This window comes from Canis lupus, chromosome 6 (genome assembly GCF_011100685.1).
Source record: "Canis lupus familiaris isolate Mischka breed German Shepherd chromosome 6, alternate assembly UU_Cfam_GSD_1.0, whole genome shotgun sequence".
Classification (NCBI taxonomy): Eukaryota; Metazoa; Chordata; class Mammalia; order Carnivora; family Canidae; genus Canis; species Canis lupus.
In genome coordinates this window covers 72804037-72828332 of record NC_049227.1, presented here as the reverse complement: position 1 = coordinate 72828332, position 24296 = coordinate 72804037, and the positions used below count along the sequence as shown (strand labels likewise).

Sequence of the window (24296 nt, the reverse complement as noted above, 5' to 3'; positions counted from 1 at the left end):
ATTCTTTTGTATTCTTTGGTTTTATGTGTGAATCTTGGCATGAGAAAGCTGGCCAAGAATGAAAGATCAAGAATAGAAAACACAACTAATAAGTCATGAAAGGTTGGTCATCAGTTCAATTCATATGGGAGACTGGGATTTTTTTTTTTTCATACCACCAAGCAATGCTCCAAAACCAGCTGACTGTTCTTCAATTCAACTCAAATCTGACACTATCTACCTGGAGACAGGGTCATATCTCACAGGTTAAAGGTTCTGTCCTACAAGACCATCCCTACCCTCTTCAGATGCCAATCACAAGTCCAGATTATCACCTGTGCTTCTGACAAACTGGCTACATATTAGAGGTTCCACGAACCTTAACTTGGGTTCAGTTTGCTAGAGTGGCTCACAGAGCTCAGAGAAACAAATTACTGAATAGATTACTGGTTTGTTATACAAGGCTATAACTCATGAACAGCCAGAGAGATGACTAGGGCAAAGTATGGGAAAAGGACACAAAGCTTCCATGCTCTCTCCAAGCACATCACTCCGCACAAACCTCCACGTGTTCACCAACACAGAAGCTCTCAGAACCCAGAATTTATGGGTTTTTATCGAGGTTTCATTACACAGACATGATTGATTATATCATTGGCCATTAAGGGATTCAATTTGGTCTCCATCCTCTCTTCCCTTCCCAGAGGTTGAGTTTGTAATAGAACGATGCCTTATAAGGAGTAAGAACCACATGTTATTATTACTTTTTCATTATATTTTATATGGAAAACTTAGAGCTTATCTCCTCAATTCCATCAATAGTATAGTTCAAATAGTCAGATAATCTAATAACGAGTGGGGAAAATACAGCAAAGCACTTTTATTGCTCCCCTCAACATCCACATAGTGAAGTACAGAATACACAGGAAGCCTTCTTTATATGCATATTTTGTTTCAAGACTTTATAATTAATCTCACCAGTTATTGTAAAAATAGAAGCCAACTGATGGAAGTGTTCTCATCTTTTTACAACCAAATTTATAAACCTATCTGATGTTCATGCACTTTCTTCTTCTACCCTGATACAGTAAAGGAAGCATCCCTTCCTTGAGCAGTGGTCAAATTTTTCACATGTACTTTGGCCCCATCAGCCTTTACTTTCACTTCTGCAATGATCCTAACTTCTCCTTTGTCATTGCCTCACTACTGGGTCATTCCCACCAAACCACTATAACCACCATTGTCACCAGTGCCAGCACTACCACATTCTCAATCCACGGCCCTCTGGATACAATTTCACCTTCCCGTTCAATATTAAAATAAAATTTATTGACTTGTCTCCCTGTGCTACCTTCTTTTCTTCACCGTATATATTTTTTCAACTCATTTAGATACGGTTCTTATACTACTGTTCCCACTCAAATGTTGAAACTCTTCCTACCACAGGATTTTATGGTGATAAATAAAAGAATTTTTTTTTCTGTTCTAATCTTTCTTAACTCTCACTAGCACTTAACAGTTAATTGTTTCTTCTTGTTAAAATCTTTTTGTTGTTGTTGCTGTTCAAGTTCTCTGATTTCCATAGTCTCTGAAACCATCCGGATATCTTAGAGATATATATTTTTTTATTTTTCCTAGATTCTCTGAAGCTCCCTTGAATTTTCTTCTAGCTTTCTGGTTGTTCTCAGTTTGCACTTCTTCTTTCTCCACAGAATCTTCAAAGTACTTGAGGACTTGATACTCGGTCTCCTTCCCATCTCCACCTCTCTCCTTAAATGAATCATTCTCATGGCTTTAAATATCAATCTCTGCACTGATAACTCTCATATTTATCATCTCCACTTGGAAGTCCCAGAGTATTTTTCAAAGTTCATGCATTCAATTTTTTTGCTACTAGAAACCAATCCCCTCTAAAATCAGTCCTATTTCAGCAAATGCTACCTACTAGTTTACTCTTCCCACATCAATTTTATCAATTAGTATGTAGGTAAAACCTACAAAAATGTAGCTCAAATTAACTGATTTTTTCTCCATTTCCCACCATGAGGCTACTTCAAGTTTCTATCAATTCTTACTTTGACTAACTGCAATCACTTTAGTCTCTGTATTTCCCAACACACACACACTTCACTGCCCACAGAGCGATCAGCCAGAGTGATCTCTTAAAACTGTCTTTAAAGGCCTAGAGTTTACATATGACCTCATGATAAAATTCAAATCCTTTGCCATAGCCTATAAAAACTTACATGCTTTTACACTTGTGTACTTATTCAATACCACCTACCAATTACTTCTAACCACATTTATAATGCTTTGTCAAGACATAAATGACTTGTAGGTTAATTCCCAGGCACGATTTAGAGTGCCAGAACTTTAAATGATAAAAAGAAATTCAGCTTCGTCCATTACAGGTTTACAAGTGAAAACTAATTTGACCTAGATTAATAAATATATGGCACCACCTACTATAAGCTAGAGTCTTCAAAACTGAAAACAGTGCTGGCTCAAAAATCTTATAGTCTTAAAAAAAAAAACAAAAAAAATCTTAACTGGATGCCACTATATGTGAAGAGATTTGGCATATGCATACACCCAGTTTGCAAAGGAAAGTGCCCGCTTTTCCTACTATCCTGGTGAAGTTTACTAACAGTGACCGCTTTCAGTCTCAGAAGCAACCCAGTTTGGAAGATCGATTATATGGTCACATTTGCTAGAGGGACGTTGCCCAATAACAGACAGGAAGTAGGAGAGTAACACTGTACTGTCTGCATTGTTTTAAGTTACTTAATATCTTAGTTCAGTGCCCAGGACTTGGTAGATATATAATAAATTATTTTGTTAAAACATAGGTTACAAGTCCCCCAAGGTTCTATGAAAGTTGAGACCACATTTGTTTTGTTCACTACTTTAAACTAAAAGCACTTAGAAGAATCTCTGGTGCGTGACAGGATTTCAATAAACATGTGCCTAATGAATATTGTTCTTACAGACAGCTAGGCCAATTCAGGAATACTCTTCAGTTTGGGTAGTGGGCTGCTGATTTTAAATTGATACTTTCGGGACACCTGGGGGGCTCAGCGGTTGAGCGCCTACCTTTGACCCAGGGCGTGGTCCTGGAGGCCCAGGATCGAGTCCCACATCAGGCTCCTTGCATGGAGCCTGCTTCTCCCTCTGCCTGGGTCTCTGCCTCTCTCTCTGTGTGTGTCTCTCATGAACAAATAAATAAAATCTTTAAAAAAAATAAAAAAATAAATAAATTGATGCTTTCCTCCCATCTTTTGCACCCTCAGTTTCTGTACTTCCCATATCTCTTGTTATTCCCTTTAAGAACCTTACACTTCAAATATAATAGTCACAACTCCTGAATAGGACTTAGACACTTCTACTTTTTATCTTTGGTCCATGCTATTCCTACTTATTTGAAAGGCCCCATTTGCATCACCATCTATAAAATGATTACTCATTTTGAATAACATAAATAGTGTCATATTCTGAACCCTTACCATGTGGTAGCTACTAGGGTTACTTCTTTACATATATATTTATCATTTATTTTAATATTGATAACCTTATTAGGTAGATGGTATTGACCACTAATCATAATGATACAGCTAATATATACTAAATGTTTGCTATATGTCACTTGTTACACATCCTTTAAATAAATAACATAATTCAGTTTCAACAATCTTATGAGGTAAGTACTGTATTATTTTTATCCCTATTTTTTCAAAAAAAAAGAACTGAGGCTTAAAGAAATAGCCAAAGGGACGCCTGGGGGGCTCAGTGGTTGAGAACCTGTCTTCGGCGCAGGGAGTGATCCCGGAGTTCCAGGATCGAGTCCCACATCGAGCTTCCTGTGAGGAGCCTGCTTCTCCCTCTACCTGTGTCTCTGCCTCTCTCTGTGTGTCTCATGAATAAATAAATAAAATCTTTAAAAGAAATAGCAAATATGTTGGGGTAAGATGCTCACATATGGCTAACATCTAGAAAATAAAACAATAAAACAAAGAACAAATATCTGAGAACTCTGGAGAATAAACAAAAACAATGACTTGTTATAAACATTAATACTCTTATAACAGAATCCAGAGTATACAACATTTATGATGCCCACAAAATAACCTAAAACACATAATACGAATGAAAATTATATCATGAAGTATATTACTTCATATAAAATACAACAATCATGCAACCAGATAAGCCATTTACATTCATCCTCTGTGTATTTTATGTGAAGTGGTACAATATTAAATAGATTGTGCGGAGTTAAGGATTTATATTAAAATCCCTACAGAAAGTAAATACATAATGCAAAGAGGGTCAACTAAAAATCCAAATGATAAATTAAAATAGATTACAAAAATATCTGAATACACAAAAAGAAGACAGGGGAACAAAAAACTAAGGACAGAAAACAAATAATAGAATGATACTGATCTAATATGATTAGTGTCCTTAAAAGAGGAGACACCAAAAAGCTCGCTTTCTTTCTCTCTCCTTGCACACATGCACTAAAAAAATAAAAAAATAAATTAAAAAAAAAAAAAAGGTGATGTGAACACACAGAAGATGGTTGCCATCTACAAGCTAGAAAGGGGTCTCACTTGGAAATGACCATGCTGGTACCCTGACCTTAGACTTCCAGCCTTCCTAGCTGTGAGAAAATAAATCTCTGTTTAAGCCACCCAGTGTGTGGTATTTGGTTATGAAAGCCTGAGCAGCTAATACAAAAAAAAGGAGCACCCTCTCTTCGGAGTTTCTAAGCACCATTCCTTAGATGGTATGCTGTGCACACTAGCGTGCTCTTAGTGAATAATGGGAATGCTCAGTGACATTGATCACTCTGGTGGGGGGTGGACTGCTACAGCCTTTAGGCTCCATTTGGCATAAATTTCAACTAGAGACTGGAATTTAAGTGGGGTCTGACATATTGTTCTACAGTCATAGCAATGGGGGCTCAGGAGGTTTTCTATCACTTGAAAAATGCACTTAGGCAGTGAGTTACTATGTGTAGTGGTGTTTACCATTAACAAGAGACTCATGAAATAGGTGCTTAAAAAGCATGGCACATAGCCCAAAGCACAGCCAACCTGGGGTGGGAAACTCTCAAATCCTGGTACGCATATATCAGATACTTCAATCCATTTTTGGTTGATATACAGTTTTTATTTATTTATTTATTTATTTATTTATTTATTCATTCATTCATGAGAGACACAGAGACAGAGAGGTAGAGACACAGGCTGAGGGAGAAGCAGGCTCCATGTAGGGAGCCCGATGTGGGACTCGATCCCAGGTCTCCAGGATCAGGTCCTGGGCTGAAGGCGGCGCTAAACTGCTGAGCCACCGGGGCTGCCCGGTTGATGTACATTTTTGATGATATTCTTCCTATAAGCACAGTGAGTGCTCTTCTGTAACTTAGAATTTCATTATTATTTTAAAATACAGAATTTCATTATTATTTTAAAATATTCTATATTATATGTAATATAGAATGATATTAAATTATAGAATGATTATCATTATATAATATAGAATGATTTTAAAATATAGAATGATTCTTATTTTAAAATACAGAATGATATAGAATGATTCAATTAGATTGAGTCCATTCACATTTACACACACACACACACACATACACAATGTTACATTTGTCAATGAAAGAAATGGAGAAAATTCCTGCACAGAATCTTTCAACTATTGGAAATGTCTGAATGACTATAAAAATTGTTTTATACTTTTTGGGACTCCTTGGTGGCTCAGTCGGTTAAGCATCTGACTCTTGGTTTCCTTCAAGTCATGAGCTCAGGGTTGTGAGATCAAGCCCTATGACGGGTCTGAACTCAGCATGAAGTCTGCTTAGATTCTCACTCCCTCTCCCTTTGCCCTTCCCCACCATGTGCTAGCTCACTCTCAAATAAGTAAATACAACTTTAATAAATAAAATTTGTTTGGAGTATAAATACTCATATTCAACAAATAGCTGAATTTTTTTAACTGAATGCCAAAAATACAAAACAGTATGCTAGCTGTAGTATAGGATGCAAGGATATGTAAGACGTGTTCCTTATTCTCCAAAAACTAAAATTTACCCAAGGTGCTAAGATGGGCAGCTACTGCCCATCTTATAAACAGACTTCTCTATAAACTCTATGAACAGGTTTTATCCCACTCTTAAGGAACAGCGCTTCCAAATTTTTCTAGCCATGGAAGAAATCAGAATACTAATATTTGTAAAGTATGCTGGTTAAAAAAAAAAAAAAAGAGAGGGGTTTGTAATCTGGAGAAAAAGACATGTAATTATATTCCATTTATATTCTTATGGTGATAAAATAGGATATAAATTATTAAATGAGATATCAAATACTGAATTTATATATAAAACTTTGAAGTGATGTCTTTGTAAAGACAAAACAGCTGTTAACTATTTGATGAACTTGAGCTTGATTTCCATTCCATGAGTACAAAATCTTTTTTTTTTTTTTTAAAGATTTATTTATTTATTCATTCAGAGAGGCAGAGACACAGGCAGAGGGAGAAGCAGGCTCCATGCAGGGAGCCCGATGTGGGACTCGATCCAGGGTCTCCAGGATCACACCCCGGGCTGCAGGCGGGGCTAAACCGCTGCGCCACCGGGGCTGCCCTACAAAATCTTTATATCGGATACAGTGATGGTAAAAATAGACTCACAAATCCTTTGCACACTTCCTTTCAAAGTATGGAACCAAATGTGGTGGGTTTACTGATTTACTGATAATGAATACAATATGGCAAAAGAAATAGTGTGTGTCTCACAAGACTCATAAAAGGTACTGTGTCCTGCTCTGGGTTCTTTCTGGCAGATGACCTGATATGGGGAAAGTCTAAGCAGTTCTTTTGAAAGGCCCATAGGGCAAGGGGCTTCTGCTAATAGTCATTAAGGAACATACACCTGTGAAGAAGAGTCATACGAATTTGCCATCTTGGAATGAAGTCTTCCAATTCTAGTTAAGCTTTGGACTACTGCAACCCTGCCTGACGTCCTTGACCTGAGCTGAACACCAAGAATCAGACACTTAACTACATCACTTAGGGGGCCCTCAAGATGAATTTTAAAAATACATATTGTACTTCTAACTATATTACTTTTTCTAAAAGACAGTTTGTTTTTTTTGTTTAATTCATGAGACAGAGCAAGACAGAGAGGCAGAGACACAGGCAGAGGGAGAAGCAGGCTCCATGCAGGTAGCCCGATGTGGGACTCGATCCCAGGACTCCAGGATCATATCCCGGGCTGCAGGCGGCACTAAACCGCTGCGCCACTGGGGCTGCCCGACAGTTTGTGTTTTACAAGGAATTCGAGAGTCTCACTGAAACTAATGTAACCTTGTGTGTCAACTATACTTCAGTTAAAAGAAGAAAGTCCCGTTATGAGAGTTAGGTATAGCAGAGGGATAACCCGTTTGAAATATCTGATAGTACTTCTTTCCTCACCTCATTGATTTAGTTTTCCTTCCTTTTTCACTTATTCTGACACTTTTCATCTACTTACTGTTCTATAGCCTTTTTTGTTTGTTTGTTTTGCCTTTCCTATCTCTTATCTGAGAGTGGCATCAAGAGTCTTTATTAGATCCAGCTGACAGCAATAAGGGCCAAAACAATGACTATATTAAGGTAGGAGCTTTAAAAGTGAACTTTCTATACAAGCAAGTATAAGGTCTACATGTGTAACATCTTTGTATCAGCTACATTTTTCTTGCTACTCTTGCATTATCATAGGACAAGAAAAATAATCATGAAAGCCATACACATGCCAGTTCACATCTGTGAGGTAGACTGGTGATCTGATTCATAAGCACCTTCTATCCAATGTGCAGTGGCTCAATATCCAGTAAAAACTTTTCAGTAACAATAGGCCACAAAATGGTACTCACACTTGTGAATTAGGGAACCGACAATAAACATAACCCAAAAGGGCTAAAGGTCATCTGTCTATACACACAAGGCAAGCAATAATGTAATACTACTGCTGGATATGAAGGGCACCGACATAAGGTAATGCAAACAAACTGTCAAAAAACAGTTGACATAGAAAAGGAAAAATATGACATTAGGAAGTTTGGTTACTGTATCTCTTATCCAAGCTTATTAAAGGAAAATGCCTAGAGACAGATTAATACATATTTTTCAAACATTTCTTGGCACTACTATGGAATTAGCCCTTTACTTAAATTACTGAGTCAAATAAGAAAATAGCTTATACAGTTCTATTTTACATTCTCCTTTACTATAGCTTTTTTTTTTTTTCTTTTCAGGGAAAAAATTTAGAACTGCCTAGTTGAATTGCAGAGTTAGAAATAACACTTATTTGGCCACTGGTTTAAGGAGAAGTCAAAACAATGCAAAAAACAAGGTATTAAAGTAGATTCTAGTTGCACACTTAGTCTGAAAAAGCAGAGCAGGGTATCAAAGTTATGACTGAAAATTGGATATGCACATAGGTGTTCTCAGAAATCCTTGGTTGAATTCTTAATAGATCAGAAGCCCTTTAACTCTCACTGTAAAATTTACGATTCTTTTTGTCTCTTGCCTATAAAAAAAGATGTTAAACAAATCGAAACTAGTAAGCAAATAACATGAAAATCTAAAATATCTCCCATGCAAAATTCATACTAGCTTTTAAAAAAAATGTTGCCACTAAAAACCAGAAAGGGATCTGTCCACTACACAAGCCTTGTGTAAAATAATGGAGCCGCGATTATAAATCATGCCTGCCAATAATTTCTGTACCAAAATATATTGTAAAATGACCTGAAGATTTCCATACTTAGAAGATTCACAGCAAGGAACTCCTTAGTATCTAACACATTCCTCTCTCCCTAAAAACTGCTCAGAATCCAAATATGTTCAGAGTTTTTCTGGTACTTGTTTTTTTTGTTTGTTTGTTTCTTTTTTTTTTGTTTCTTAAGCAGAGGGTTGACAAGAGCATACATAAACACAAAATGATGAAATGCTGTTTAATACTGTTTGGTAGATAATAAAGGGGCATAAAAATAATCTGTTGGTAGGTCTCTGTCTTGGTGTCTTAAAGTGTCTAAGGTAGTACTTATATTAATAGTACATAGTCTGTAACATTGCTGTTTTGTATTACTTTCTTTCAAATTGAAGAATTCTTTTTAGCATTTCTTATTAGGCATGCCTAGTGGCAATGAACTACAGCCAACATCATACTCAATGGTGAAAAACTGAAAGCTTTTGCTCTAATATCAGGAATAAAACAAGGAAGTCATTCCTGTTTAACATAGTACTGGAGGGGATCCCTGGGTGGCTCAGCAGTTTAGCACCTGCCTTTGGCCCAGAGTGTGATCCTGGAGTCCCGGGATCGAGTCCCGCATCAGGCTCCCTGCATGGAGCCTGCTCCTCCCTTTGCCTGTGTCTCTGCCTCTCTCTCTCTCTCTATCATGAATAAATAAATAAGATCTTTAAAAATTAAAAAAAAAAACACATAGTACTGGAAATCCTAAAAGAATCAGACAAGAAAAAGAAACAAAAGGCATTTAAATCAGAAAGAAGTAAAACTATTCCTGTTTCCAGAGGACATGATCTTATATCTAGAAAACTGTGAAGAATCCCCCCACCAACTGGGTTAGAATTAATTAATTCAGTAAAATTGCTACACATAAATTTATTCTATTTTTTAAACTTAAATTCAATTAACTAACATATAATGTATTATTAGTTTCAGAGGTAGAGGTCAGTGATTCATCAGCCTTATATAATACCCAGTGCTCATGACATCATGTGCCCTCCATCACCCAGTTAACCCATCTCCCCATTCCTCTCCCCTCCATCAATGCTCAGTTTATTTCCTAGGATTAAGAGTCTCCTATGGTTTGTCTCCCTGTCTTGATCTCATCTTGTTTTATTTTTTCCTCTCCTTCCCTACAGTTGCTTTTCTATATGTTAACAACAGACTATCTGAAAAAGAAATCAAGAAAACAATCCCATTTACAATAGCATCAAAACAGTTAAAATGTGTAGGAATAAATTAAACTAAGGTGAGAGATCTATACACTTAAAACATTAACATGCTAATGAAAAAAGGAAAACAATGAAGACACAAATAAGTAGATTATCTTGTGTTCAGTGAATCGGAAGAATTAATATTGTTAAAATGCTTATACTACCCAAAGCAATCTACAAATTCAGTGTAACTCCCTATCAGAATACCAATGGAATTTTTTTTATAGAAATAGAAAAAACAATTCTACAATTCATTTGGAAACACAAAAGACTACAAATAGTCAAGTCAATCTTGAGGAAGAACAAGACTAGAGGCAAAATATATTACAAAGTTACAGTAATCAAGAGAAGATAGTAGCATAAAGGTAGACACATTGACTAGTAGAACAGAATAGAGAGCCCAGAAATAAATCTACACACATACAGTCAACTGACCTTTGACAAGGGTGCCAAGAATACACAGTGAGGAAAGGATAGTGTCCTTCAACAAGTGGTGCTGGGAAAACTGGATGTCTACGTGGAAAAGAACGAAATTGGAACCTTATTTCACACTATACACACACAAAAAAATCACTCAAAATGGATTAAAACCTTAAAGTATGACCTGAAACTATAAAACTCCTAGAAGAAAATGTAGGGGAAGGGCTTCATGATATTGGTTTTGACAATGATTTCATGGATATGACAACAAAAACAGAGGAAACAAAGCAAAAATAGACAAATTGAATTATACCAAACTAAAAGGCTTCTGCATAGCAAAGCAATCAACAAAGGAAAAAGTCTACAGAAGGAGAAAATATTTGCAAACCGCATATTTGATAAGGGGTTGATCTCCAAAATGTGTAAGACACTCCTATAATTAAATGAATAAAACTCATAATATTGGTTTTTAAAATTGTGTAAATGGACTAAAGACTTTAATAGACATTTCTCCAAAGAAGACATACAAATGGCTAACAATACATTAAAAAAAAAAGTGTTCAAAGTCACTAATCATCAGGAGAATGTGTTAAGACCACAATTAGATCTCCCCTTACACACGTCAGGATGGGTATTTAAAAAATAAAAGTTGACAAATGTTGGTAAGAATGTGGAGAAATTGGAACCCTTGCACACTGTTGGTGGCAATACAAAAATGGTGCAGACGCTATGGAAGATAGCCTGAAGATTTCTCAAAATATTAATAATAGAAATACAATATGATCTAGTAATCCCATTTCTGAATTTTTATCAAAAATAACTGAAATCAGGATCTAGAAGAGACATTATTAGAACTGCAATGTTTATTGCAGCACTATACACAATAGCCGAGGTATGGAAACAACCTAAATGTCTATCAAGAGGTGAATGCAAAAAGAAAATGTCACATATACACATAATGGAATATACTTAGCATTAAGAAAGAAGGAAATTCTGAGATAATGAGACAATATAATGAGTTTTGAGGACATCATGCAAAGTGAAATAAGCCAGTCATAGAAAGACAAATGCCAAATGATTCCATTTTCATGAAGTATCTCAAATACATAGAACCAGAGTGAAATATTGTTGCCAAGGTCTGTGGGAGGTGGAACTGGGGAGCTACTAATTAACTGGCATCATTCCAGGTAAGCAAGATGAAGGAGCTCTGGAGAGCTGCTTGTAGAGTACACCATTGTACCTGTAGTCAACAATATTGTATTGTACACTTAAAGTTTGTTACAAGGTTAGATCTCATATTAGGGATTCTTACCACAATAAAATAAAAATAAAAATAAAAGTACACAGTTAGGCCTAACCCACAAAATGCATGCCTCCTCCCTTGAATTTGGCAAGAGACTACAAAGTAAATAATGATGATAGATATATTTCCTCATGTCCTGCTTTCACACTAACTTTTTTACATTTTTTGTCTTCAGTTGAGAGATGCAGAGACCAAAAGATATTGCCAAATTTCAGTTCAGTGATTAGAATAGCCAGAAAAGGCAGACCTTAAGTATTTCTTAAATATAAGCCCTTATATTCTTAGAATATCAACCTCTAAAGGACACAATTTTATGATTATTTCCAATGATACAAGCTTCAAAGTAGAAATCAGTAAGTAGAAATGTCAGAAGTCTCATGGAACCTTCAGAGACTATATATAGTCTACTATAAAATAGATATTTGGGATTTTTAATTGCTACTTGTGGTCATATTAGAGTTCATTTTTCTCTTTTCCTCATTCCTAAATTATGGATTTCTATTTCATTTCAATTGTAATTCATCCTTGTATGTTAATGATTCTTCTATTTTAATTTCTTTTTAGATAATGTACCTCGCAGTCTAAGATTCTGTGAGCATTTATCCAGTCTCAGATCTCAAATCTCAATTTCAGTGTTTTATTAATGTAATAGACACCAATTTCCCCCAATGGCAGCTACTTAAAATTACATATGGTCTCAGTGAAGAACTTAATAGCTTCTAGCTTCCTAGAATCATTTTGATTTATTCATCTATTAATTCATCTATCCATCCTTCCATCCACTCATTCATATTTTAGTGGCTTGCAAATTCAATTGAAATTTAGGAATCACAACTATGAAATTTCTTATTAAAACTCCTTCTTAATTTTTTTCTCTAAATTTTATTTTCCTTTTTATTTGAGAATTACTTGGTTTCTATGGATATCAGCAATTTCTCTTTAATTAAAAAAATCTTTTATTTGCTTACTATAGCATATATAACAGATACAATACATGTGCAAAGTGCATCCATAACATTGAACATTTGCTATGTGCGATGCACTTTGTACAGAAGGGTAGTATGAAAGGCATGATCCCAGGTCTCATGGAACTTTCATTCTAGTGGGAAAAGATAGACCACAAACTCATAAATACAAAAATATCAAACAGGAATAGGTTCTCTGATGAAAATCAATCAGGGTAAAATGACAATGAGTCTAAGTAATTGTACTGGATAGGTAAGAATTATTTTTTAATCAACTTCATCTCAAATCTGAAAGATAAGAAAGAATAAGCAGTAGGGAATACAAGGCAACTAGATTAAATGAAATGATTTTGAAATTCATAGCTTTCATATTCAAACACAAGTTAACATTTCACTAATACGTCATATTTAAATTCTGTGTCATAAAAGATGATTAATTTTTCATCAATACAATGTCATTTTAAAATATTTTTCCTAAAAATAAGAAAATCATTTTGAACTATTTGTTTCGCTTAACATTATTAGTAATAATAAGTAAAAATTGAGGAGAATGCTACCTTTATATATTTTTCATTAATAATATCATATAATTTTGAGGCACAGTCATAATTTCTACAAACTGAAGTCTTCAATACCAAGGCAACACAATTATTTCTCTCAGATAGAGTTAACTCTATTAAAGAATAATGTTTGCAAAAAAAAGAAATCCTTATATCTGTACGTTATATAAACTTCTCTATTGAAGAGCAAAATAACTAGGCTATATAATAACCCATTTATTTTAAATTATCTCAACAGACAGATTTAACTGTCACATGAAACTTTTAGAAGGCAAGGAACACAGAGGGCAATACCATTTGTGGTCAACAGATCTTGTTTGGTTCTCCTAAATGTATTACAGATTTATGAGCCATCTGTGAGGAAATAAAAGGTCTATTTTAAAATCAGTACAGATATGATCTGAATGTTCACAAATGGGTCTGAAGCAGTTGCTCTCTTCAGCAAAACTGTCTGACACCTTAGCACTAGCAGATGGCCTTGTGTGGTAAATAGGCTTTGAGACAGCTTTGAGTTCAGGTAAAGTAAAGGAGATGAGAGGAAAAAAGAAAAATAAAGTAAATACAAAATCAAAGAGCAGTGACATCAACTTCTGTCCCACATTGAGTTTTCCCGGATTTGTTACGCACATGAATGTTATTGAAATTTGATCACACAGGGGCCGTTTCTTCTTTTGAGATTTTCTTAGTAACAATAGAAAAAGGTCTGAAGTCTTCCTCTAAGCCATACCATTTACGTATACACACATAATATAGTATAAACGGCCTGAGATAGGAGCCAAGCTTACCACAAGAAAAAGTAAAGTTTATAAAAATCACACATTCAGGGGTACGTGGGTGGCACAGGTGGTTGACCTGTGAACTCTTGGTTTCCACTCGGATCGTGACCCTGCTTGCTCCCACAAGTGCTCTCTCTCTCATAATAAATAAATAAATCTTAAAAAAAAAAATCACACATTCACATGAAACAAAGCTATCCTGTGGATTGATTCCAACGGGAGAGAAAGTTACAGAGAAGCAGAGAAATTAGTTCCTCACTTAATATAATTAGATATTTTGTGTGAAAATGCTATCCAGGAACCTATTTCTCTATAGTTACATGGAAAAAATTGTAATGCATTACATGTTAACCAAAACCCTATAATTTCCAAAACTAAAAAGTAAAAACAAAAGCAATAAAACTGATATTTATAAGTACCTTTCATGTGAATATGTAAGACACTTAAAGCATTGTCACTTGATAATCAGCTAGTGAGGTTGTTTACAAATAGTTGTTTCAATTGCAATGAAATGGCTGTTGGCAGCAACATCTCAGATGAACATGTCATTGCTGACATCCATCATGCTTTAAAAATGTCTACATGTAATTTTTTTCAAGATCTTTATTGAGAAATATTTAACTATCAAACCATTAAAATGCACAGTGCAGTGGTTCTAAAATATTCAAAGTTGTGCAACCATCACTACAACCTATGTTTTCAAATTTTTCATTCCACCAAAAAGAAATCCTATAACCATTATAGTCACTCTCCATTCTCCAACCTCCACCATCTCCCTAACCCTATACAACTGCTAATCGGCCTTCCATTTCTACAGATTTATGCATTCTGAACATTTATTATGAATGGAATCAAAAATAAATAAATAAATAAATAAGTAAATGGAATCATACAATATGTGGTCTTTGGTAATGATTCCATTACTTTAAAGAACCCAATTCTAGCTTTATGATTTCTTCTCTTTTAAGCCTGCCTTTTTGTTGTTGTTGTTTTATTTAAATTCAAGTTAGCATAAACGGTATCATTAATTTCAGGGTAGAATTTAGTGATTCATTATTTGGATATAACACCCGGTGCTTGTTACATCAAGTGCCCTCCTTAATGCCCATCACCCATTTAGCCTATCCTTCCACCAACCTCCTGGGAGCTCCAGCAACCCTTTCTTTGTTCCCTATAGTTAAGAGTCCCCTATGACTTGCCTCCCTCTATGTGTTTATCTTAATATTGTTTCTTAAATTTCACATGTGAGTGAAATCATATGGTATTTGTCTTTCTCTGACTTATTTTGCTTAACATAATAACCTCTAGTTCCATCCACATTGTTGCAAATGGCAAGATTTCATTATTTTTGATGGCTGAGTAATATTCCTGAGTGTGTATGTGTGTATAACCAACCACTTCTTCTTTATCCATTCATCAATTGATAGATATCTGGTCTCTCTCTATAGTTTGGCTATTGTGTACATTACTGCTATAAACACTGGGGTACAGACGCCCCTTTGAATTTTTGCATCCTTTAGACAAATACCAAGTAGCACAATTGCTGGGTCATAGGGTAGTTCTATTTTAACTTTTTGAGGAACCTCCATACTGTTTTCCAGAGTGGCTGTACCAGTTTGCTTTCCCACCAACAGTGTAAGAGGATTCTCCTTTGTCTGCATCCTTGATGGTATCTGCTATTTCCTGTGTTGTTAATTTTAGCCATTCTGAATGGTGTGGGGTGGTATCTCATTGTGGTTTTGATTTGTTCTCCTCCAGTTCACAGAGAGAGAGAGAGAGAGAGAGAGAGAGAGAGGCAGAGACACAGGCAGAGGGAGAAGCAGGCTCCACGCACCGGGAGCCCAACGTGGGATTTGATCCCGCGTCTCCAGGATCGTGCCCTGGGCCAAAGGCAGGCGCCAAACCGCTGCGCCACCCAGGGATCCCTCTTCAGTCTTTTTCTGCTCTAACATCAGGATCTTAATTTGGAGATCTAAACTTCTCAACCTGATATTCTAGGGTTAAATGTGTGTGTTCAACTTAGACCACCCTGGCTATGCAGAATATGTTATTCCAATGTCTACTGAAACAATGCTTTGCCTCTACCATTCTGTTGATTTTGAGCTATTATACAGCAAAAGCCACTGTTGGATAGTGGTTAGAAGTATAAAACCATGAGCAAAACCCATTGGATTTCTGAAATGTCATATTCTAGCATTTCAGATAGTAACTGTAGGTAAATTATTTAACTCCACAAGGCTGCAATTTCTTTATCTATGAAATGGAAGAATGAAAATGCTTACCTTATAGATTAGCTGTGAGAATTGAGTGAAAAATAAGTAACATATAGTAAGAAATTTTTAAAATCTAGATTTTATTAGTTTGGCTATCCATTTCATTTTGAATTCTACAAGTTCTCATTTGTAGAAATTCTCATGTTTTGGAATTTAAGTATCTAATTCCTAAATAACCAATGGATCAAAGAGCATATCACAAATGATGTTAAAAATACTATAAGATTAATGAAAACAAAAAGAAATTATGAGGTTTAGCTAAAGCAGTGCTCAGAAGGAAATTTGTATCTATGAACACATATTTAAAATGAAAATCTCAGATAAACTCACCTTCCACCTTAAGAAACTAGTAAAAGATAATAAACCCAACATAAACAGAAGAAGATAAAAATAAAGATTAAATTAGAAATAAATGAAAGTGGAAATAAAAAAATAGAGAAAAATCAACAAAATCAGTTGTTTTCTTTTGAACAGATTGACAAAATTTAGAAATCTTTAGATGAACTTCCCAATAAAAAGGAGAGAAAAAGAGAAGACTTGAATTGCTGGAATCAGAAATGAAAGAGTGCTCACGACTACCAAATTTATAGAAATAAAAAGGACCATAAGGAATACAATAAACAATAATATGCCAACAAATAAGATAACTTAGATGAACAGATTCCTAAAAGAACAAACTGCCCTACTGACCCAAGAAGAAATAGAAATTCTGAATAATCCTATAACAAATAAAAACATTGAATTAATAATTAATTTTTCCACAAATAAACCCTTAGGTCCAAATGGTATATTAGTTTCCTGTACTATTATAAGACTTACCACAAACTTGCTGGCTTCAGACAATAAAAGAATATTCTCTTAGTTCTGGAGGCCATCAATTCAACATTACTTTCACTGAGCTGAAATTAAGATTTCAGTGGGACTGTACTCCATTCAGAAGCTCTGACAGAGAACCTGTTTGTTGTGTTTTTCAGCTTCTGATAGTCACCAGCATTCCTTTGCTTGAGGCCACATCATTTCTACCTGCCTTCATCTTCATTACCTTTCTCTTTTCTATGTGTGTATATGTAGAATCTCCCTCTATCTCTTTTTTATAAGGACACTGATGATGGCATTTAGAGACCTTACAGATAATGCAGGATTATTTCATCTCAAGGTTCCTAACTTCATTGTATCTGAAAAGACTCTTTTGCCAAATAAAGTAATATTTACAGATTCTAGTGATTAGATCCTGACATATTTGAGAACATCATTCAAGCAACTACAGATGGTTTCACTGGCTAATTATACCAAATGTTTATTTAAGGAATTAATACCAATTCTTCACAAACTCTTCTCCCACCTCCTCCTCTAAAATTGCAAGAAACACTCCAACTCATTCTATGAGGCTAGTATTATCCTGACACCAAAACCAAAGATGACAAAATAAATCTACAGACCAACATCCCTTGTGAATATAAATACAAAACTGCTTAACAAAATATTAATGACCTGAATCTAGCCATATAATAAAGTATATATCATGGCCAAGTTGAATTTATCTCAGGAATGCATGGATAACACCCAAAAATTAATATAATATACCAAATCAATAAAGGACAAAAACTCCCTGATCATCTCAATAGAAGGAGAAAAGAGTAGTTGACAAATTCCAAAATCCAGTCATGATTCAGCAAGTTCAGAATAGAAAGAACTGCTTCAATCTGATAAGGAGTATGTCCAAAAATCCCACACCTAACATCAGACTTAACAGTGAATGCTTTCTCCCTAGATTAGGAACAAGGCAATGATGTCTTTTCTTGCCACTTCTATTCAAAGTTGTGCTGGAGGTTCTAGCCAAGAAGTTCTTGAAAAAGAAATAGAAAGCTGGGATGCCTGGTTGGCTCAGCAGTTTAGCGCCTGCCTTTGGCCCAAAGCATGATCCTGGAGTCCCAGGATCAAGTCCCATGTCGGGCTCCCTGCAAGGAGCCTGCTTCTCCCTCTGCCTGTGTCTCTGCCTCTCTCTCTATGTCTCTCATGAATAAATAAATAAAGTCTTAAAAAAAAGAAATAAAAAGCATTATATTACTAAGGAAGAAGTAAAATGTGTCCATTTGTAGATGAGGTGATGTTCGCCATAGAAAATCTAAGTAATACAATAACTATTAGAACTTATAAGTTCAGAGACACCTGGGTGGCTCAGTGGTTACACATCTGCCTTTGGCTCAGGTCGTGATCCCAGGGTTTTAGGATTGAGTCCTGCATGGGGCTCCCTGCATGGAGCCTGCTTCTCCCTCTTCCTATGTCTCTGCCTCTCTCTCTCTGTGTCTCTCATCAATCAATAGATAAAATCTTAAAAAAAAAAAAGAACTTATAAGTTCAACAAGAATTGTAGGACACATGATAAATATTAATTTAAAAATCAACTGTATTTCTACACATTAGCAATGAACAATTCAAAAATAATTTAAGAAAACAATTTCATTTATAATAGCATCAAAAAGAATAAAATATTTAGGAATAAGTTTAGAAAAAGAAATACAAGACTTTTATACTGAAACAAACAAAAAACAAAAAACACTGTTGAAATAAATACCTAAATAAATCGAAAGAACATTATATTCTTGGATTGTGAGACTTAAAATGGTTAGAATGGCAAATGCTACCCAAATAAATCTATAGATTCAAACAATTCCTATTAAAATGCCAATGACTTTTTTTTTCGACAAATGGAAAAGCTGATCTTAAAATCCATATGGAATTACAGGAGATTCCAAATAGCCAAAACAATCTTGAAAAAGAAAAGTTGGAGGACTCGCATTTCCTCATTTGAAAACTTTCTACAAGCTATAATAACTAATACAGAGTGATACTGGCATGGAGATAGACATTTGCATTAATGTAATAGAATTGAGAGTCCAGAAATAAGTCCATTTATGGTCAATAGATTTCTGACAAGAGTGCCAAAAAAATTCATGAGGAAAAAAATAGCCTTTTCAATAAATGGTGCTAGATGAAGTAAATGTCTTATTCAAAATATCTTATTCAAAAAAACTATCTTATCCCCTCTGTCACACTAAATGCAAAATAAACTCAAATGGACCATAAACCTAAATTTATAAATTAAATCTATATATCTCTTAAAAGAAAACATAGGAGTAATTCATAACTTTGGCTTAGGCAATGATTTCTTAGATATGATATCAAAAGTACAAGCCAACAATGCTAAAAGTAAGTGGGAAGGAGAGAAAAGAGAGGAATAAGGAAGGGAAAGTCTGGATTACATCAAAATTAAAAACAGATAAAAATATTTGTGCTTCAAACAATACCATCAAGAAACAGAAAAGACAACTCACAGAATGAGAGAAAATATATTCAAATCACATATCTGCCAAGAGGCTTGTATCCAGAACACATAAACCATTTACAAGTCAATAATAAAAAAAGAAAAATATCTCAGTAATAAAATGGCTAAGTATCTGAATATAAATTAATCAAAAGAAAATATGTAAATAGCCATAAGTACATAAAAATAATGCCTGTGTAGAGGGTAAAGGGAATGCAAATAAAAACTTAGTGAGATTCCATTGCACACCAACTTGTTTGGCTATAATAAAAAAGACACATAGTACCAAGTGTTGGTGAAAATTAGGAGAAATTGGAACCCTCATATATTGCTGATTTTCATACACTGCTGGCTATAAAATGATATAGTCACTTTTAAAAACAATTTGGTAGGTTATCAAAATGTTAAACACAGAGGAGTGACCAAGCTATCCATTAATTCTACTCCTAGCTAGATATCTAAGAGAATTAAAAACATATATCCACATAACTTGTACATGAAAAAAGTACTATTTCTAACAGTCAAGAAAATGTCCAGCCACTGATAGATAAACTGTGTTATGTCCATGTAATAAATTTTATTCATCTATAGAGAGGAATGAAATACTGAAACATATTGCAGCGTACATGATCTTTGTCAACTTTATGCTAATGAAAGAAGACAGACACAAAAGACCTTGTACTTTATTTTATTTTTTTTAATTTTTATTTATTTATGACAGTCACACAGAGAGAGAGAGAGAGAGAGAGAGGCAGAGACACAGGCAGAGGGAGAAGCAGGCTCCATGCACCTGGAGACCGACGTGGGATTCAATCTCAGGTCTCTAGGATCGCGCCCTGGGCCAAAGGCAGGCGCCAAACCACTGCGCCACCCAGGGATCCCAAGACCTTGTACTTTAGATTACATTTATATGAGTGTCCAGAATGGGCAAACTGATAGAAACACAGGTAGGTTTGTGGTTACCAGGGGTTAAGAAGAGGAAGGAACAGAAAGTTACTGCTAGTTAGTACCAATTTTCTTTTAGTGGAGATGAAAACGATCCTGAATCATGTAGTCATGTGGTTGCATTGCTCTGTGATTAAGAGTGACTAAAAAGCACTGAATTTTAAACATTTTTTGGTGTGTGTTTAATTAATAAATCTCATTTTTTAGAGTAATTCTAGGTTCACAGCAAAACTTGAGTGGAAAGTAGAAATTTCCCATATTTTCCCCATCCCAACATATGCACTCCTTTCCCCACTCTTGACGTCTCCCACCAGAGTGGTAAATTTGTCACAATCAGTGAATACTACACTTGAAGTCCATACTATAACCTTTGATGTTGCACATTTTTGGGTTTGGACAAATAGGTAATGAAATGTATCAGTCATTAGAGTATCATAGAAAACAGTTTCAATGCCCCCCAAATCTTCTGTGCTTCACCTGTTTATCTCTCCCTCCTCCTTACCACTTGGCAAACACTGATTTTTTTAACTGTCCCCATAGTTTTGCCTTTTCCAGTATGTATATAGTTGGAATTATACAGTATGTTGCCTTTTCAGATTGACTTCTTACACTTAATAATAATATGCATTTAGATGTCCTCCATTTCTTTTCATGGCTGGATGGCTCATTAATATTTACTGTTGAATAATATTCCATTATATAGATGTATGGATTTCCAAGTTTTGGCAATTGTGAATAAAACTGCTAGAAGAATCCATACATATGCAAGTTTTTCCGTGAACATAACTTTCCAACTTCCTTGAATAAATAGCAGAGCATTATTACAGGATCCTGTGGTAGGACTGTTTTGTTTTGCGTGAAACTGTCAAACTGTTTTCCAAGTTGGCTGTATCATTTTACATTTATGCCAACAATGAGAGTTCATATTGCTCCACATAGTCCCCAGCATTTGATGTTATCAGTGTTTCAGATTTTGGTTATTCTAATAGGTGTATAGAGGTATTTCATTTTAATTTGCATTTCTACAGGACCATATGATGTGAATCATGTTTTTTTGTTTTTTGTTTTTTTTTTGTGAATCATGTTTTGATCTGCTTATTTACCATCTGCATGTCTTCTTTGGTAGAGTGTTAAGCCTTTGGACTATTTTTTTAAATAGTTTGTCTTTTATTGTTAAGTTTTAAGTTTTTTTTTTTTAATATTTTGGATACCAACCCCTTATTAGAATTGTCTTTGCAAAAAAAAAAAAAAAAAAGATTTGTCTTTGCAAATATTTTCTCCCAGTCTATGGCTTGTACTTCATTCTTTTAACATTGTCTTTCACAGTCCTCCAATTCTATACTTCTCCAATACTGTGTTGGCTATTCTGGGTCTTTTGCTTCCCAATATAAAATTTAGAATCAGTTTGTTCAATATGCATAAAGTGACTTTTGGGATCTTGATGATGTGTCTTCCTATCAATGAACATGGTATTTTTCTCCATTTATTTCATTCTTCTTTGACTTTTTTTATTGTGTTAGCTAGGACTTTCAGCATGATGTTTGTTTGTTTGTTTGTTTGTTTGTTTGTTTCCCACATCTGACTGTTATCTGCAAAGTTTTATTCCTTCTTTTCAAATCTGTCTACCTCTTATCTCATTTTCTTACATTATTGCATCAGCTAGGACTTCCAGTATGATGTTGAAAAGCAGTGGGGGGAGGGGAAATTCTTGCCTTAAATCTGATATTTGTAGGAAAGTTTCCAGTTTCTCATTAAGTATGAAGATAGCTAGTTTGTATTCTCCCAAGTTGAGAAAGTTCCCCTCTATTACTAAAGTGTTTATCCTGAATATGTGTTGAATTTTGTCAAATGCCTTTTCTGTAGCTATTGATATAATCATGTAATTTTTCTTTCTTAGCCTGTTGATGTAATGGATTATGTAAACTGATTTTTGAATATTAAGCTGGGTTTGCATACCTGGCATAAATCCCACATGGTCATGGTTATATTTCTTTTAATACAAATTTGGATTATTTTTGGTAAGATTTTGTTGAGAATTTTTACATCTATGTTCATGAGATATGTTGCTCTGTGGTTTTATTTCCTTTTCTTTTTTCCAATTCTCTTATTAAATTTTGTCATCATATAAAGAGTTTGGAAGTATTCCCTTGCTTCTATCTTCTGAAAGAGACTATAGAGAATTGGTATGATTTCTTCCTTAAATAATTGGTAGAATCGACCAATATACCTACCTAGGCCTGATGCTTTCTGATTTGGAAGTTTATTAATTATGGATTCAATTTCTTTAGATATAAGCTGATAGATTGTCTACCTCTTATGTGAATTTTGACAGATTATGTCTTTCAGGAATTACTTTCAGCTTGGTTATCAAATTTTTGGTCATAGAGTAGTTCAAAGTATTCATTTATTATCCTTTTAATGTCCATGGCATCTGAAGTGATACACCCTCTTCAGTTTCTGAGATTAGTAAACCATGTCATCCTTTTTCTTAATTAGACTTCCTTGAGGTTTATCACTTTTATATATGTATTTCCAAAAGAACCATTTTTGATGATTTTCTCCATTTTCTGTTTTTAATTTCATTGATTTCTGCTCTTTTCTTCTGCTTTGGATTTTGTCTTATTTTCCTATCTTAAGGTGGAAACCTAGATTACACTCTTAGATCTTTCTCTTTTTCTAAAATACACATTTATTACTATAAATTTCTCTCTAAGCTCTGCTTTTCCTGAATTCAACAATTTTTATAAGTTGTGTTTTTATTTTCATTTAAATATTTGAACATTTCTCTTGAGATTTCTTCATTGGCTCATGTGTTATTTAGATGTGTTTTGTTTAATTTCTAAGAATTTTGTGATTTTCCAGCTATCCTTCTCTTGTTGGTATTTAGTTTCATTCCTTTGTGGCCTAAAGTGGACATTGTGTGACTGTTATTCTTTAAATTTATTACAGTGTGTTTAATGACCCATAATGTGATCTATCTTGGTGAATGTTCCATATGAGCTAGAAGAATGTGTATTCTGCTGTTGTTACAGGAAGTAGTCTATAGATGTTCATTATACCCAGATGTTTGATAGTATTTGGGGCTCAACTGTGTCCTTACAAATTTTCTGCCTGCTGGATCTGTTCTTTTCTGGTGAAGAGGTGTTGAAGTTTCCATATATTATAGTAAATTAATCTATTTTTCCTTGCTGTTCTCTCAATTTTTCACGATATGTTTTGATGCCCTGTTGTTAGGAACATAAACGTTAAGAGCTGTTATGTGTTATTGGAGAAGTGACTCTTTGTCATTATGTAATGCCCCTCTTTATACTCATAAATTTTCTGTGGTCTGAAGTCTGCTCTGTCTTCTCATAAGCCCATGAAAGGTATTCTTAATTTATGTACAGTAATTTTTTTTTTCTCTCCAGTATTTGTTTTTGGGTCTTTCTTGGAGTTTCCATGTCTGCTTACATTGGCCATCTGTTCTTTCATGCTGTCTACTTTTTCCATTAGAATCCTTAGCATATAAATCATAGTTGTTTTAAATTCCTGGTCTAATAATTGCAACACACATGCCATACCTGAGTTTGGTTCTGGTGTTTGCCTGTCTCTTCAAGTTGTGTGTTGTTTGGTTCTTTTTTTTTTCCTTTTAGTATGTCTTATAATTTTTTCTTAATAGTGTCATGATGTAGAGGGGGAAACATATTGCTGTAAATAGGCCTCAGTAATGTGGTGGTAAGAGGTGGGGAGTGGGAAGCAT

General features: G+C 34.7%; 1 protein-coding gene across 3 annotated transcripts in view; it reads right to left on the bottom strand.

Moving 5' to 3' along the window:
* LRRIQ3 (leucine rich repeats and IQ motif containing 3) overlaps positions 1-24296 on the bottom strand; it is a 169864-nt gene that overhangs the window by 12307 nt on the left and 133261 nt on the right. For 2 of the 3 annotated variants that reach the window (XM_038541655.1, XM_038541656.1), the window contains exon 7: positions 10426-10503. The exons of the other annotated variant lie outside the window; for it this stretch is intronic. In XM_038541655.1, coding sequence (XP_038397583.1) covers positions 10426-10503 — 78 coding nt within the window. The remainder of the gene's footprint in view (positions 1-10425; positions 10504-24296) is intronic. 3 annotated transcript variants of the gene reach the window in all.